This window comes from Lactuca virosa, chromosome 8 (genome assembly GCF_052849685.1).
Source record: "Lactuca virosa cultivar CGN04683 chromosome 8, Lactuca_virosa_CGN04683_v6, whole genome shotgun sequence".
Lineage (NCBI taxonomy): Eukaryota > Viridiplantae > Streptophyta > Magnoliopsida > Asterales > Asteraceae > Lactuca > Lactuca virosa.
Window position 1 is genome coordinate 50,373,254 of NC_136433.1, and position 18,578 is coordinate 50,391,831.

Here is an 18,578-nt window from a genome sequence, read left to right on the forward strand (position 1 = left end):
TGTATGTGTCCGTGATCGATGATAGAAGATCCAAGTTTTAACCATGAAGAATGCATGCCATCTCATCCTCATCCTCATGAAATTGATATTGTATTCGACTGTTTGTTAACTTGGACCCCATGTTTCTATGTTTATGAAGTTTGAGTTTCATTAGTATTTGTGATATTAGTGTTTTGTAATTTAGACTTAACCCCATGTGTGATCCCTTCTTTTCTTCCTTTCTCGCAAAAGGACACATATTCTCAAACAAAGATCTGAATGTTGTATAGTTGAGAGATGTCCCCTATCATGTGTCTGGAACAGCCACTACCAACAAACCGAAGTCTAATGATATGCCTCCATAGCTGTTCCGACACAGAGCGGGATCAGTTGGTCTTTGGAACCCAGTCCTTTTTGAAACTGGGTCGACATTTGTCATTAACGCACGGTACTCTCTCCCATGACATATCCTGTTTATCACAATAGTCTTAATATTAGCGTTTTTGTTTTTTGTTTGAAGTATGGCATCAAATTATGAATAAGTATTTTTTAACATTGGGTTGTTTACCTAACGTGAGTTCTAACCAAAACTAACATGTCATCTCCTTACTTAACGTGAATTCTTATTACAAGGAACATGGACATCTCATGATGTAACGTCAACCTTATTTTGTTATGTATTTTAATATAAGTTTAATCAGACACAATGGAAAGGATTATATATAATTTTTGCAGAAATGAGACGCAACCAAATTTTAGGCATTAGAAATTACTCCAGATGCATTGAAAGCATTAGAAACTTTCGACAAATTTTCTCATCATCTAGCCGAATTACCTGTTGAATTAAGAAAACAACTTTGCAAACATGTTATGCATGCACCAATAGTGTCTAGTCATATCATATGTGTCGGAATGATCTTTGATGATATTCTTAATTGATGATGGATTGTTTGGATTATATTGGATGATTACATAGATGGATTTGGATAGAAGGATGTGCTATTCAGAAATAGATTAACTACTTCAACAGAGGAAGAACATTGAGAATTAACTCAAGTCTTAAACATTCAAAAACACATTGTTTATTTCATATGGGCAAATGCCCTATTTATAGGCCCTAATGAGCCAGTTACATAATTGAGAATTGCAATCGTATGATTACAACACGACAAACCTATTTTACAATTTAGACCCGTAGACTATCAATGGTCTTACACTATGTTAGATCCTACTGACACTTACTTTATGTCACATTTTACACATTACATCCTACCGACACTTTACAATAATTAAGCTACTGACAATAATAACGACAAATGACAAATATAATAAATTATAAATCCTTCCACCATGAAAGGACGCGTGTTTTCAATAATGTCTTCAATAATGTCTTTATGCGTCATTGTTTGCATCAATCCTCCCGCCACCGAAAGGACATATATTTTTGTGTGAATAATGTTTGCTTGTGTCATGGCTGACGTATTTATGTTAATCTTTCTTGAAAGGTGTTTCTTCCATGTATGGATGCTTTTTGTTCTTGTTTGAACTGTTGTTGTTGCTTTACGATGGCTTCCATTCTCTCGTCAATGTGTCCGCTATATGATTGTTGGCGCTTTTGATGTATCTGAGATATGGATGAAATTAGTGTAATTGTAATTGCCAACGAATCAATCGTCTGCGGCAATAATCTTCTAGTAATTTATAACGCCAAAAGCCAAGTAGATACTTGGAATCTGTTCGTAACTCAAATCTAGTTTGTAGTAGCCCGACTTTCCATTTTTTTCAATGTTTTTAAACAAGCTAGTGTTACTCGTTCATGTGTACTGTAATTTTGCTCTGTTTGGGAAAATGTTCCCGATATATACTTGCATAATTTGTGCTCATATTTATATGTCTTCAATGTTTCACATGATACATTCGTATCATTGTATACTTTATATGTTTTATCACTGTTTACTTCGGATAGTATTTTCATACCACTTTATGCTTTATCAATGTATACTTCGGATGATATTTTCATACCACTGTATGTTTTATCAATGTATACTTTTGATGGGTCAGATATGAGGTTTCCCTCATTATCTAGTCCCAATAATACTTTTCCATGTATAATTGCTTTTAGGCATCCTGCCCAAGTATCTTGTGATGCATCTGTCTCCACAATTAGAAAAATTGTCGATTTTTGAATTATATAAAGTAGGGAGAACTTGAATTTTTTGTTTTATATTTTGTACCAAAATAGTATCTGTATTGGTCCAAGACCAAGGTATTTTTTATGATATTTTCTTTCGTAAAACTTTTCTTTCTTTTGCTAAATTTTCCAAAAATCCTTGTTCTGCAATATAATTTAAACAACCAAGAAATTGTTGTATTTGTTTTCTATTTTCAAGTTTATCAGGAAACATATTTAATTTTTCTCGTATGTTGTCTGTTAAAGATAGTTGACCATTTTCTCCAAATTTTAAACAAAGACATTCAACTGTAGATTGAAAAAGTTTTGATTTCTTTTTTGATAAAACTAAACCTTTTTCTTTGATTTTCTGTAAAACTTTGATAACCGCATTGATATGTGTTTGTTCATTTCCTTTTGTAAAAACAATCATATAGTCAATGTATGCAAGACAAATATGATCTAAACCATTTAAGGTTTCATCCATGAATCGTTGATATATTGCTGGTGTCTGCTTTAAACCGAATGGAAGGACATTTCATTCATAATGCTTCTGAGGAGGACATGAAAAAACAGTTAGTGGTTTCATATTTTCATGTAAGCGTAATTGCCAATATCCGAATTTTGCATCAAATGTACTAAAATATGTATTTCCTTTTAATTTTTCCAAAATATATTCTTTTCGTGGTAATTTATATGAATCTCCTATAGTAGCATCGTTCATCTTTTTATAATTAATTACCATTCTTCGTTTACATCGTTTTATTTCATTATTATTTTCTACATAGAATGCAGGTGCAGAATGAGGACTCGTGCTAGGTCAAATGATTCCTTTTTCTAGTAGTTCAGTGCATTCTTGTTTAAATTCAGAAACATCTTTTATACTATATGAAATTTTATTTGGAACATTAACTTCATCATTAGGATTTTTTAATAATATTATTATTTCTATTTTTTAAATGATTTAGCAGGTTTTCACTACATACTTCTTCAAATTGTTTTTCAGCAATTTCTTTAGCAAACGTTAGTAATATACGTAATTGAAAACCAACTTCTTGTTTGATTATTTTAATAAGATCAAAATGTTTGATAATTGCAGTTTTTATAATACACTTTGTCGGGTGATGGAGACTTATATGATAATTTGTTTGTATAAATGGTTGATATAATTTAAGAAAATTATTTTCTATTACTAAATCTATTCCCGAATCATGTTGATATATAGTTGGAGTTTTAAATGGTGTTTTTTCAATTACTATATTTATGTCTCTTCCTACGAACCAAATTTTGTGAATTGATTTATCAACAATTGTAATTTTTAATGGGTTTTCTAATTTTTCCCGATTTTTTAATATCTTTTTTCTTCCAAAACATAAAGTAGCTTCTGTATCTATATATGAAACTAGTTCTTTATCTTGTATTTTAGTTGTAATAAATGTACTGTTTGAGTTAATATTTGTTTTCTTCTACTCATTAGAGTCAGTTTATAAATTTCTATATCTGTATTTAATTAATGTTTCTATTTTTTCTAGTACAGTTTTCATATTAACAAATTGTTTTTGTTAGGATGGTTGAAACATTGCGTATTGCTTTTAAATTACGATGTTGTAATTTTTTGTATTTCTTAATTCCTTCTTGTAATCGAGATATCTTTTTTAATTGATTATTATATTCTTCATTTTCTGATTGTAATCTTAATAAATAGTTTTCTTTATATGATAAAGTATCTTCTAAATGTTGAATAGTATTAGAGATATTAGAGTTTATTTTCCAATGGTTTTTTAATATATTAGTCCAAAGCATGTTATTTTTGAAGAATTAATTTGTACTTTTGAATTCATTTTAACAAATTAGTAAAGTGTTTGAAAGAAAATTAATTGAATTGTTAAGATTTTTTATTACTATTTTAAAATGATTAATTTGAGTTCTTAATCTTCCAATTTTAATTAATTGAAATGCAATATAATTCTTGTTTTTAGAAATTAATCCGTGTACTTCAGATTCTTTTTCTTTTAAATGTTTTGTGGAATTTTCTAAATCTTTCCATAATTTTTTTAAGTAAATTAACTTTATATTTATTATCGAAATTACAATATTTGAGTTTTATTGCTCATAATTTTATTTACCATGTGAAAGGTCGTTTAATAGTAAGTGTGTTTTCTTTAAGTGGTGGTTTTTCATTAAGTGGTTCTTCTTTAATAATTTTTATTTTTAAATATTTTTCAAGTAATATTTTCTGTTGAGTTAAATTTTGTAATAATTCAGGATTTTTTTAATACAAGTAAACTTTCTATTTCTATAATATTATTTAATTTTTGAATAATTATATTTAATTTATCTCCTATTGGTTTATCTTCTTCAGAACTAAGACCAATATTATATAATGTTCCTTGTGGTATTTCTATAATCAGTAAATGTCACTATAGCCCAATCAACTATCGTCATTTATCCGATTTGGTCACTAAAGTATTTTTTTTGCTCGATAGGTCATTAAACTTACAACTTACATGTCTATTAAGTCACTTTTGTTAGTTTTTAACAGATCCTCTGTTAACCAGTTAGTATAATTTACAAGAATGATCCCTATGATTTCAATTTTCTTTTGTGGTTGGTTCTTTACCAGCATCGTTCATCACCTGCACCACCACCGTCCACTTCCGGCACCCACCAACATTCACCTCGAGCAACCCCCATGATTTTTGACTTAGAGTTTAGTTTACCGGTCAATTTTAAGTAAAAATATGATACATTTGGTAGAAACTCCAACCACTTAAATCCCTTAAATCGACCAAAAATATGTTAGATCACTAAAACGTGTCATCTCAGAAGTTTGCAAACTGCATTTAATATTATTTGGTGAAATAGTTGCATTAAAAATGATCAGTTTTTAATATGGGGTTATTGTCGCAAATAAAAATGTATACGTTGGTACTTAGTGAACTGCATCTACTATTGTATGGTGTAACAATTTCATTCGGATAATCCAATTCAAATATGCATGTCATGTATATACTTTGTGAAGGTAAGGAGTTTTGATGCATTCTTTGTAGGAAAAAATTAACTCACAAATATCTTGTTGGTAATTAATTTCTTATTTAGCAAATATATATTGTTACACTTTCATTCAATGTTGATTCTAAACATTTTTTTTTCAAATTGCATTCTTTAAAATTGAAACTCGCTGAAATTATTTTTTTATGAAAATTAAAATTGTTTGAGATTTTTTTGTGAGTGATCGTATTTTAGAATAATAGTTAAGGGGGTTGCCCGAGTTGAAGGGTGGTGGTTGCCGGAATTGTACGTTAGTGATGTCGGTGATGAACTGTGTTAGTGTGGGATCAACCACGAAAGAAATTGAAATCATAAGGATCATTCGTGTAATTTATAATAATTGGTTAACGGAGAATATGTTAAAAACTAACGAAAGTGACTTAATAGACAGGTAAGTTGTAAGTTTAATGACCTATTGAGCAAAAAAAATACTTCACTAACCAAATCGGATAAATGATGATAGTTGATTGGGCTATAGTGACATTTACCCTTTCTTTATCTGGTATGCATAGTTTTGTATTTTGATATGGACCTACAAATGTTTTAAAATATTTTAAGGAATTACTAGATGATTCTGTCATATTCTTAAACTTAATGATTTAATTATTTCTTTAATATCTTCTAATTTTTCATCTTTATTTTCAGCAGAAGTTGGAGGTTGATTTTCCGAGATGGAGGATCTACTTATTATAGTTGAATTTGAAGGTTTTATAATTGGATTTTTTTTATTAACGGAGTAGTTATTATTGGTTGAAAATTAGCTTAATTACATATTTTATTATTAGCCATATTTGGTGATTCAATGGATAATAAATGGGTAAATAATTTATCTATATAAATTCTATCTTCTGTTTTAAACGTAATACTATGATGAGAATTTGTTAGTGCATAATTTATTTGATATGTAATAATAAATGAATGATTACCTTTTAACATAAAATTTTGTCTTAATAATTTATATCGTACGGTAATACTATTACTTAGATTTTTATCTTTAAGACTTAATCCTAGTTGAATATTAATATTAAATTTTATTTTTCCTTCAATTAAATAACATTTTCCTTTTGCAATAATACTTTCTTGTTTGTTAATTATATGATCATCTCTGATTTCTAATTTTAATGGTGTATCTAAGTCACTAAAAGTACTTTTTAAAATTACTTGAATAGTTGATATATGAATATAAGCAATTTTTATTTTATCCACTTCTTTAATATTAGATAATCTATTTTAATTTGTTGTTTATTTATTATAGGTATAATAATATTTCCTTTAGTTGATTCTATGTGTATTAATTCTTCTCATATAATTTTTCCATAGTATATAATATTTTTTCTAGAAAAGAATTTTTTTAATGAGTTATTTCTAAAATTATGTTTTTCTGATAGTTTAAAATTTGATTTTCTTATAGCATCTTTATTAATATTACTTTTATTAATTAGAGCATCAAAAGTGTATCCATATTCATTTTCTTCGTTATTAATAATTATTGGTGAATTTTCTATTTCTTGAGACATATTTAACAAATTAATCTTGTTATCTTATCTTCAAGATTTTTTATTTGTTTTTGTTTCCAATTTATACTATTATCTATTATATGTATTGATTTAATATTAGATATGCAATTGATTATTGATATGTTGGAATCTATTTTTAAATCTAAAAGAAATTTTTTAGATTGTTTTAGTGTTTTACAAAAAAATTTAATTCTTGTTTATTATTATTTAGACTTGAAAAACTCATGATTGTAATTCTATAAGAACAATAATTTAGTTATGTTTTAGATCAGAATTACGATTAAAAATTATAGTTAAAAATGATGGTGATAGTGGAGTTTATTATGACTATTATTTTTTATGATGATTATGATATGAAATTTATGATGATGCATGATTGATATATATTCATGAAACGATGAATGATATCTTGTGATGATTATGCATGACAAATAACGATGTGAATTCATAATAAGAACGATACCTTGCTCTGATACCAAATTGCACGGAGGTTGCATCGGGATGATCTTTTGATGATATTCTTAATTGATGATGGATTGTTTGGATTATATTGGATGATTATATAGATGGATTTGGATAGAAGGCTCTGCTATTCAGAAATAGATAAACTATTTCAACAAAGGAAGAACATTGAGAATTAACTCAAGCCTTAAACACTTAAAAACACCTTGTTTATTTCATATGGGCAAATGCCCTATTTATAGGCTCTAATGAGCCGGTTACATAATTGAGAATTGCAATCGTATGATTGCAACACGACAAACCTATTTTACAATTTAGACTCCTAGACTATCAAGGGACTTACACTTTATGTTACATCCTACTGACACTTACTTTATGTCACATTTTACACATTACATCCTACCGACATTTTACACATTACATCCTACCGACACTTTACAATAATTAAGCTACCGACAATAATAACGACAAATGACAAATATAATAAACTACAAATCCGATTGACGCAGACAATGACGCATAAAGACATTATTGAAGACATTACTGAAAACACGCGTCCTTTCGTTGTGAAAGGGTTTGTAATTTATTATATTTGTCATTTTTCGTTATTATTGTCGGTAGATTAATTATTGTAAAGTGTCGGTAGGATGTAATGTGTAAAATGTGACATAAAGTAAGTGTCAGTAGGATGTAACATAAAGTGTAAGACACTTGAACCTATGACCTTCCAATTGCCTTATTTTACAATTTAGACCCCTATAAATAGGGCAATTCTCAATTATAGCCTACATAATTGAGAATTGCCCTATTTATAGGCTCTAATGAGCCTTATTTATATGCTCTAATGAAATAAACAAGAGTCTATAAATTGAGCATTAGAGCCTATAGACCTTTTTTCCATAAAAATATTCTTACTAGATTAAATCAAACACCGACTATTGTGTAATTAAGATTCTATATCGAGTTCACATTAAAACCAGGTATCCAATTTGAGGAGTTGACTCTCAATTGGAAGGTCATAGATTCAAGTCTCACTTAAGACATATGTGTAATTAGGACTAAGATTAGTTTGTGGTTTAAAAAAAAAGTAATTTCTTTGTATTAAACCTGGTCGGGTCGCTAGTACTCAACTACTCGCTGCCAGTAACAACAATAAAAACTCATTTAGCAAACCGAAAATGACACAAGCACATCAAGTTTGAATAAGCATATGCCCATATAGAGTTGAATTATTTCAATACACAACCTTTTTTACAACAAGATAAATCATTAACTTACATATTTTGCTCATATTCTAATTTTGATTTTCATATTCATAAAGACTTGGCGTGGAAAATACCCCTTAATACAACAAATTTTGTGGGACAACAGCTCCTAACTTTTCTCCCACAACACATACATACATACATACAGGATGATGAAGATACACCTTTGAAGCTCTCCTCGTGGTGATTCATGGGCAAAACAGTAAATTCCCATCCAAGTGAGTCCCCTACACCCTCTTCCATCTCAAAACTATTCTCTCCTTGGCAAATAAAAAGATCCGCTCACCATAACATAATAAGCTCATGCATGTCTTGACCCATCATCATGCAATTGGGTGGTTCGCACACTAGGCTCCTCCTATCATATAACAAAACCAAAAAGGTGGGAGTGGGACAATGCAAAAGACGAAAATAGCCCTACAAAAAGACAAGAGAAACCAACCCGAATGCCATATGTGAAGCCTGGTGCACGTAAGAAGTCCATTTGACCCTGCAGACAACAACCCTAGACTGTTGTTATATATATCACAAATAACAAAAAAATAAACTTTTTATTTTAAAATTAAATCACAAGTAAGTAACATCAACATTTGTATTTGTAAAAACATAATGATCACAACATACCAGGCTATGAAGGGTAGGTTGAGCACCATAATAACACTCATGATTTGGTGCTATTGAATTCAATTGTCCCTATACAAATTACAATACAAATAACAAATCTAAACTTTTTAAAACTAAATCATAATTTATGAGATGAGATAAGATGATGTACCAGTCCTTGAATAGCTTGTTGGTTTCCATAATAATTATCTCTTGAAGGTGCCATCAAGTTAAGCTGAACCTTAATTAACCACAAAAAAAAAATACTGAATCAACTACAAAACTAGAACATTTTATAAAAATATGGTTTACTACTTATATAATCAAACCCTACCATTCCTTGCATACTTTGCTGTGGACCAAAATACCCATCTAGACCTATTGATCGTGAGCTCAATTTGTCCTGTAAAAATCACAAATCACCATTATTCATTCATCCATAAACAAATATAATTAATTTAAAAAAAAAACAGAAAAATGCAAACCAGTTGCTGCAAGCTGTCTTGGCCTCCAACAGTCATAATATCCTGCTCTGAGTTTGCCTACAATAAAAAGGATCCATAAAATTAGCATAAGATCTATATAACTATATAAATTGAACATCTATATAAGTACAGAAATAGAACCTTCCTTTTCTTCATAGGATTCTTCTTTTTATTTGCACGTGTGTTTCTTTGATTATCATCTTCAATCCTCAAAACACCTTGACCACTTGATGTCCCCACTTCAATAAGATTCTTATTTGAATTGTTTAAACAAACACAATTTGTATAAACCTCTTCAAGTGCACCAATTGCCAAATTATAACTCTCCTGAGATAAAGACCCCTCTTCCCCCAATTTAATTGCCCTTTGACATAAATCATTATACCTCTGAACCCTATACTGCAACTGCTCACCCCCTTCAGACATCAAACCCCTGTTCTTCACATCTTTTGTCCACCTTTTCAGAATATACTGAGATGGAATAGTAGAAAGACCACAAATTTGAAGAACAATCATCGCGTGTCTACATAAAAACCCCTTGAATTCAAACAAACGACAGATACATGTCACTTCAGATGTTGACTCGTTATAAGAAACATTGAAATCCATGTTCTTTTCAAAATCAGAAACCCTAAAAGTCGCCACCATTTCCTCTTGTGCTTCTTTTTTAGGCATACAAGCAACAGCACCCAAGACTTCAACTTGAAATTTCTTGAAAACTGTGTGTGTGTATATACTTGACACGTGTTTTTCAAAAGGTGATGGAGACCTTAATGTTGGAGGTTTGTTCCATGTGTCAGAATCCCCTTTTGCTTCTTCTTCATATCTATCTTGGATTATAGTTTCATACTGTCTTATAAACTCTTGCACACTCGTTTTTCTATGGACATATTTGTCAAAAAAACAGTTTACACTTTCGGATCTTTGAGGAGTTGACATTCCAGCTAGACAAACATCTTTCATATAGATTGGGACCCACTGCTTACGGGTTTCATATAAAGACTGCATCCAATCATAATCTTTAAGTCCAAATCTTTCTATTATCTTAAACCATCTCTTCTCAAATTGCTCATCTGTCCATGACCTATGGATACACTTTTCAAATTTCGCCATGAAATTATCATGCTCTTTAATCACTTGATTAAGAGCTTCAGATATTTTCCCCATTATGTTCCATAAACAAAAACAATGCTTTGAAGATGGAAAGATTTGAGCAACTGAAGATTCCAAGTTATGATCTTTATCAGTGATCACAACTTTAGGAACTCTTCCACCCATTGCAGCCAACCATGTTTGCATAACCCATGAATAAGTGGCACTACTTTCATCAGATAGCAGAGCACATCCAAGTAACATGAACTGATAATGTTGATTCACCCCAATGAAAAGAGCAAGAGGCATTTTGTATTTGTTTTTAACATATGATGTATCAAATGATACAACATCACAAAAGTTGACATAATCATGTCTGGTTTTTGCATCTGCCCATAACATGTTTTTCACACGTTGATCTTCACCTACATCTATTGCATAAAAGAAATTCGAATTTATACTCTGCATATGGACAAAAAATTTGCAGAGTATATTCGCCTCTCCTGCTTCTAAAGCTGTGTTACGGGTTTTATCAAAAGGGTTACTAGAATCATTCTTTAAACCAACAACATTTTTGTACTCTGCAAATTGTCTAGCCATGGCAGCATACATTTTTCTTGTTTGTTCACTGACAGCTTGAGCAGGTAAAAGTTCATGGTTGTGTTCTTTTTCGAATCTATGGATGATCCATTTTCCATCGGGTCTTCTTTTCACATGCATGCTTGCTTTGCAATCTGTTTTGGAACATGATCTTCTTCCAGAAGCATTTTCAGGATCTTGATTGGTTCTATGTCTGCCATGTGGTCGATTGAATGATTTGTCATGTTCACGTTTTGTTCCATATCTTGAACATGCAAATTTTGCATCAATGAACTCTCTGGATGTTTTTGATCTTCGGCTGTTTTGTATTGCAGTGCTGAAACCCATGGATCTTGCGTATTCTTGATAGAAAGAATATGCTTCACCATGTGATTCGAATTCCATGCCTGCAATTGGTTCAAGATTTATGTCATCTTCTTTATATTCTGCCATATCAAGTGATGGAGAATTCAGTCCTATGTCATTCTCAGGAGGTGATTTGTCTCGAATGGATAAAAACTCTTCATTATGTATTTTATGTTCAGCATCTATCATGTTGCTCATCTCTTTCGCCTCCTCTTCTTTCTCTTCATTTTCATGGTCTCCAGAAGGGAGCCTAAGATCAATATCCATGGTAAGGATTTAGGGGTTTTCACTCAATTCTTTCAGTGGCTACCTACAAGGGAAGATGAATATTAGCATATAAAAGCAACAGGAAGATCCTTGTGAAAACTATGTGAATAAATAAATACACTCTTGAAAGCAAAGAAAAAAAAGACAGAATACACATACAAAAGGCAAGCTGCATAGATGTTCTTCTCATCATTCAACTGTAAAAAAAGATGCTTTCAAGCAGTAGAAGTGCAGACAATGATATTGCATAGTTTTTACTACCATCATAATTCATAATCATAAGATAACCTTCTAACAACATCCTTAGTGAATCATTGCATTAGATATGACATTGAGAAAATTTTATTAAAATAATGATATTATGCAGGCAAGATGACTTTTAGGAGTTCTTAAAGTACTTGATCTGGAAGTAAAAATGGATGCTTGTTCCAATAAGATAGTATACAATGCGGAGAATTAATGAATCAAAAAAAATTCAAGAAGACAAACGAAAATTAGAATCAAAAGCTACACAATTAATACTTTCCAGATAGTTGAACCAATGTGGACATATAGAAATAGAACGTATGAATATCGTTACATGGATACCAAGTACTTGTTTATGTCGCAAAAAAGTGGAGTAACTATTGAACATCTAATGTGCCTACAAAATTTTCCATCAATAGTCATATAACAATAGATATCTTTAAGTAAAGCTTCATTCTGTTGACTATCTAAAGTGGACTTTTGCCATGGTATACCACAACTGAGAAATATCAGAATTTAGAGCAAGCTAGTCGGAGTATCAAGAGCTGAAACAAAGATGGTCCATCTGTCTTAGGTACAGGCGTCATTACAATCTTTTGAGCAAATTGACAGTTTTTACTGGCAACGTTATTCCAGAAGAAGAATCCATGGCAATACAATTAAACTCTACCAAAGTACAGATTAACCATGCCGAAAAATCAAAGAAGATGAATTATAAGAATTGTCAATTTTCGACCTGCGGCACCAATTTCAGCCCAAAATTGGGGGATCCTCTAGTTCTATGTACACTCGAGATGAACCCAGTTCAGATTGGAAAGATTATCATGCGTGGAAGTAGAACCAAAAGGAGAAACAACAAAATACATGGGTTTGTGTCGTGAGTAGTGATCAAAGTTTAAAGGATGAAAGAAGAAGATCGCAAAGGAGAAGCGGGTGTACCTCGTGTATGTAAAATGAGGATCAATGGTGGTGCTAAATTCGATCTGCTGGAAGCTGGAAAATCCACGCGACGGGGTTGAGCGAGTGGATGGACGAACTTTTTTTCCCCCAAATTGGATTGCCTGATTAGGGTTTGTTTGGAGTTTCACTCGCTTACCTATTTTCCCTTCTCTCTCTCTCCCTTTGTCTATGGCGCGTGACCCACCTGCGGTATGAGAACATCAAAATGTAGAAAACCCAAACCTTGTTTTCTGGGTCTTAAAAAAGTTACAAACTAATAAAGTTACAAATATATATAATATAGTAAATAAAAAAATAAAAAAATTTATAATATAATAAGTTAATAATAATAAGTAAAAATCAAAAGTTATTTGTTTTGTAGAAAATTTTATTTAATTGTTTTTTAATACTTATTTTACAAAAAACTGTCCTAACTTTGTTAAAATTTGTACAAGAAAATATGTAAAAAAAAAGTTATGAAAAATTTAGGGCATTTTAAAATTAAACAAAACTTTATTCGAAAAATTAAGAAAGTTTGTAGAAAAAAAATAAAAAAATGTTAAATAAAAATTAGAGCTAATAATTTCTTTTATAAATTTACCCTAAAAATGCAAATTCGTAAAGGGAATCGAGACAAATGCATAACAAAAAATAAAACTTTATATAATTTGTTAAAAAGATGAGTCAAATCTGTTATGAAATTAATTGTACAAAAAAAAAACTAGTAAAAATTGGAGTTGTTTGAGCACCAACATGTACATGCACAGACAAGGTCGGCCTATGGGTCTGGGCAAGCTGGGCGACCATCTCGGGCCCCCAAATACCAAAAGCCCCAAATTTTATATGTATATATAGAGTTATATAGTGGCAACCCATTAATTTTAAGACTTATGGACTAGTTTTTCAAGGGCTCGATGTTCTAATCTGGGAGGCACCATGTCCAAAAGAGGGAACAGGAGCGAGAATTATACCTACCTGCGTTTTCACTTTCCAAGGAATTATCATCTTTCAATTTGTATGGAAAATCCAAAACGCTCGTCCGATTCTCCAGAAGACAACTCCCTGTCGTTCATAGTAACTTCACTTTCTTCTATTTCTTAAAAACTTATTCAAGCTAATCAATTTCTTATCTTTTCTTTTATGATTTCTAAATTCGTCCACATGCAGGGTAACACACGATTTCAGAAAACTACAACTCTAATAATAGATTATTTCTCCTTATTTTTTTTCTGAAATAACTCCAATCGAAAGTTATTCACTTTATTTGATTAAATTCAAATATGACATATTGCTAATGCTATACACTAGAATCGAGAACCAGTCAATCATTATCCAAAGTTTGAAGTACTATTTCAGAATCGGGATCCCCTGGAGTTTGAAAATTGAAATTCGATTTCTTATTCTTTCATATGCAAATTCGAGAATCTGACTGTGGTCTGTGAATATGTGTAAGTTCTAGCATTCTTGAAATTCGGTTTTTTATGTTAATCTGTAAAATATCTTATTGCAAATATTAATGTGAAATTTGATTTTCACACAGAATCTCAATTTTTATAAAGATGATCCTGCCTAATTCAATTTCTCTATCTTTCTGAACATTAGATATGTTTTTCCAATTGCTTAGATGATATTAGCCACAACCACAACAGCTAGAAGGTAGTCTCTTAGTTTTCGTTTCACTTTTTTTGTTATTCCGTTATCTATAATTGTTAATGTATTGTTTGTGAATTTTTTTTGTTAAAAATGGTTCCTAGAAAATGTATGGACTTTGAGTGTCAACAAAAGGTTGGTGATTTTTAAAAAGTCTAAAAAGTTTTTTCTTTGTAAGTATAAGCTTTTGAAAACCAAAATGTATCTTTGCATAAGTAAATTCCTACTTAAAATAATTTTGAAAACAACCAACCCCATGGTTCGTAATAAAAGAGAGAGGTTCTAGTTAATGTTTATAGTGAGTCCTATAACTGAGCTATGTGACTGAGTGTACCCCCTACAACGCTTCATTGTACGTTGTAGTGACGATAATAGATACTTATCACCCATTTCGATGGATCGGTCGAGGTTGTAGCTAGCAGTCGTAGGTGGGGATGTCAACTCTGTATAGATCTTTACATACATATCTCACTCCGAAGATTAACGGTTATAGTAGTGTGGGTATACTAAGTGTTTAGACTTAGCTAATGAATATAGTCTCTCTAAAAAGCCCTTAACTAAGGTATATGAATAACTCTCGGCCCTAACTTATAAGTGGATAAGTTACTAGGCACAATGAATTGTATAGAGTTTATAACATTCGAGCATAATTGGTATGTATGTATAGTATAAGGCACTAGCTTTTAAAAACTAAGTATGTTTCTTGTGTAACATCCTGTTTGAAATAGAGTAATTAAATAATAAACCCAGAACCCCAAGATGTAAATTCATAATTTATATTATTTTATAATGGCCCTAAAATCAATAATATTTAGCGGAGAGTTGGTTTCGGGGAACCAAAGGATATATTTTAGACTTTCGGGGGTCAAAGTGTAATTTAAGGATGTATTTTGTAAAGATTTTTAGAAGTTAGGGTGTGTTTGGTAAGTATTGGACTTGATTTGAAAGAGATTTCAGAAGGCAGGGGCTAAATGGTAAATTTTGGATTAAAACTGAAAACAATCTCATGAGGAGGGACTGAAAGTGTTATTATGGCAAAAGGTTGAAATGTGACGGGTGTATATAACCCGTCACCCATGCCCTCCTCAAATCCTAACCCTAATATTCTATACAGCCGCCACCCTCACAATAGACCACCTCCGTCGCCGCCAACCTTGTATTCCCCATCACCGGCTGCCGCCAAGTCGAGTTCGAGCACCGCCACTACAACCTCGCTGCCGGAGGTCAAGGGTAAACGGAAGATCGCCGACAAAGCTGGAATCCCGAAGCCGACCTCGCACGCTGCTGTACCGCCGTTCGTGACTCCAGTCGCCGCCATTGTTCCTCGCCGGAGACCATGTTCTTTTCCGTCACTAAAGAGTGTCGTCGTTGCATTCCTCGGTTGCCGCCGCTTCCCGTTTCCGTTGAAGATAAGACGTCGTCGGACGCTAAGCGTCTGTTGCTGCTGTGAACCATCGTCCGCCGTCGGCTGCTAGGGTTGCCTTTGCCTCCGTTCAATGTAAGGGTGGAATTGGTACGGTACCAATTCAATTTTCTCTAAACTGTGCACCGTACCAACTATAATTGCTATACAAAAATTGTTACCGGTACCGTACCAAGTATACTTGGTACCAATTTATTTGGCTACCAACAAGTTTGGTTGGTACAAATTGGTAATGGTATATACCAACTTCTTTTAATTTTTTATTGTAAGATTTAAAAATAAGCAAAGACATCGGGATTTTGATATTTAGTATAGAATTGGTTGGTACGGTATTACCATGGTATTCAAACTTTTGTACCATTACCGTACCAACATTGATAAATTGGTACGATACTACCAACCAAACATGTTGGCTACCAGATATATTGGCTACCAAGTTTTTTGGTTCGGTTGGTAACATGTTGGTTGGTTTTCCGTGATACAATTTTGCCAGCCCTAGTTCGATGTACGCCACTAGGTGGTTGTGTGCGCGTTTTGGTGTGTGTTCGAGTGTACAAACTGTGTTTTGTGTTCATGGGATTATATGTGCGACTTTTGGCTGAAAAACCCACCACCACCACCTTGAGGTGGTGGCTGCCACCATATACCACCGCCGGCCACCACAAGGGTGGTTGTGTGTGTTTATCTTAGTGTGTGTGTGTTTATTTGGGATTTGTGTTGTAAATTGTAATCGGTGCTAGTATAATCAAAAGAAAACTCTTAACCACCACCGTGAGGTGGTGGCTGCCGCCACCAGCCGCCATGTTGGGTGGCGGTGTGCTTTGTTTGTGTTTAGACTTCGTTTGGGATGCTTGGACAAAAATGGACTAGAACCATAACCACCGCCGTGAGGTGGTGGCCGCCGCCGTGGACCACCACTACCCGAGGTGGTAGTGGGTGGTGCCCGACTTACGAAACCCTAGTGGGCCTAATGAAACCCTAGTGGGCCTAACGAAACCCTAATGGATCTAAGGACTTAGATTTTGGGCCTAATTGGGTTGTGATGGGTTGGAAACCCTAATTAGGGTTTAGAAAACCCTAATTTTGGAATTATTGGTTTGGACTTATCGAGGCCCGCATTTTGGACCAGTGGAGTGAAGTTATTACTCAAGCCCGATTTCATCGTATGTTTGGACTTAATGGATTAAGTCCTTAATGGGTTAAGTAGGAACACTTAACCCTAATCGTCATTTTATGTGAAAAAACCTAATTGGGTTTGGGTTCTTATTGGGCCATTTATTTGACTAAGCTGTTGTGAGCCTTTGTGGGCCAATTGGGAACATATTTATGGACTAAGGAAATTATTGGGCTTTAGGATAAGACCCATTAGAGAGGCTTGGGCCCAATTTGGAAAATTGGGCCATAAGTGGGCCATAATTGGGCCTTGAGGTTTAGTAGCTATTGGGCCATCAGAATGCCAAGTGTTTGGACTAGAATAAATGGTTGGGCCTTAAGATAAACCCATGTAGAGGTTTGGGCCCAATTTGGAAAATTGGGCCATATGTTGGGCCTTAGTTGATTATTGGGCTTTTGGGCCTTCGGAGTGTGAGTTTGGGCTTTGGTTGTGGAATCAAGCTAGGTTAGGGGTGAAATGGTCCATTTACCCCAAGTGTAGATTAATTGTTATGTACTGGAACCCGATTATTAATTGGGTGTCGTTTTGATGATTGACAGTTCGCGAACCTGTCAACAACAACTAGAGTTTTATCCGCGGGACTTCAACAGTGCCAGGTGAGTTTCCTCACCATACCAATGGATCTAAGGCACCAAGGCCGGCCCATTCAGTTAGTTGTAGTGTTTATTGTAGATTCACTACTGATATGTCTGGTATGCATGTATATGTGGTATGCTATTGACTATGTGGTATGTGGTATACTAGTTGTCTTTGTGATACTTGCATGGAAGACCATGGGGGGAGCCCATGGCACCCGGATGTAAGACCATGTGGAGAGCCCATGGGTTTCCTATTAAAGACCATGGGGGAGCCCATAACACTTGGATGTAAGACCATGTGGAAAGCCCATGGCTTTCCTATTGAAGACCATGGGGGAGCCCATGACACTTAGGTGTAAGACCATGCGGGGAGCCTATGGCATCCGTATATGTTTATATGCATGGTTATGTGATTGATATGGATATGTGATTGATATGGTTTATGTAGCTGTTATAGCTGATATGGATTATGTGGCTATGTGGATTGTGTGGGTATGCTCTGGGGAACTTACTAAGCTTTGTGCTTATGGTTTACAGTTTTGGTTTCAGGTATCATCGATTTGGAAAAGAAGGGCTCGGATTGATCGCAATGCACACACCTATGATTTCCGCAATGAATGATTTTGGGATGAACTCTGATAAATGTTTTACTTAATGATGATTTGAAATGTTCGAAATAAATGGTATCAATGTTTTAGCTATATTCAAAATGAAATTTTTACCCTTGATTTT

The 18,578-nt window shown here is 33.0% G+C and overlaps 1 protein-coding gene across 2 annotated transcripts; it reads right to left on the minus strand.

The window, feature by feature from the left end:
• Positions 1-8,376: 8,376 nt before the first annotated feature.
• Positions 8,377-13,229, minus strand: LOC145129573 (protein FAR-RED ELONGATED HYPOCOTYL 3-like). Of its 2 annotated transcripts, none has more exons than XM_079064330.1 (8): positions 13,022-13,229; positions 9,674-11,879; positions 9,533-9,589; positions 9,382-9,450; positions 9,220-9,288; positions 9,069-9,137; positions 8,887-8,934; positions 8,377-8,802 (listed from the first exon to the last, which is right to left on the minus strand). In XM_079064330.1, exons 2-8 carry the CDS (start codon positions 11,834-11,836, stop codon positions 8,746-8,748), a joined length of 2,532 nt encoding a protein of 843 aa, XP_078920456.1. In that variant the 5' UTR covers positions 11,837-11,879; positions 13,022-13,229; the 3' UTR covers positions 8,377-8,745. The 2 variants fall into 2 exon arrangements, with proteins under 2 accessions (XP_078920456.1, XP_078920457.1); XM_079064331.1 differs by lacking the exon at positions 13,022-13,229 and adding an exon at positions 12,819-13,012.
• Between the last annotated feature and the right edge of the window lie 5,349 nt (positions 13,230-18,578).

Excerpts from the sequence above, each read along its gene's own strand:
- LOC145129573 (XM_079064330.1), bottom strand. The coding sequence starts at position 11,836 with ATGGATATTGATCTTAGGCTCCCTTCTGGAGACCATGAAAATGAAGAG. Across the intron at positions 9,138-9,219 it reads AACAAGCTATTCAAGGACTG|GGACAATTGAATTCAATAGC; the intron begins GTACATCATCTT and ends TAATTTGTATAG. Across the intron at positions 8,935-9,068 it reads AACCTACCCTTCATAGCCTG|GGTCAAATGGACTTCTTACG; the intron begins GTATGTTGTGAT and ends TGTTGTCTGCAG.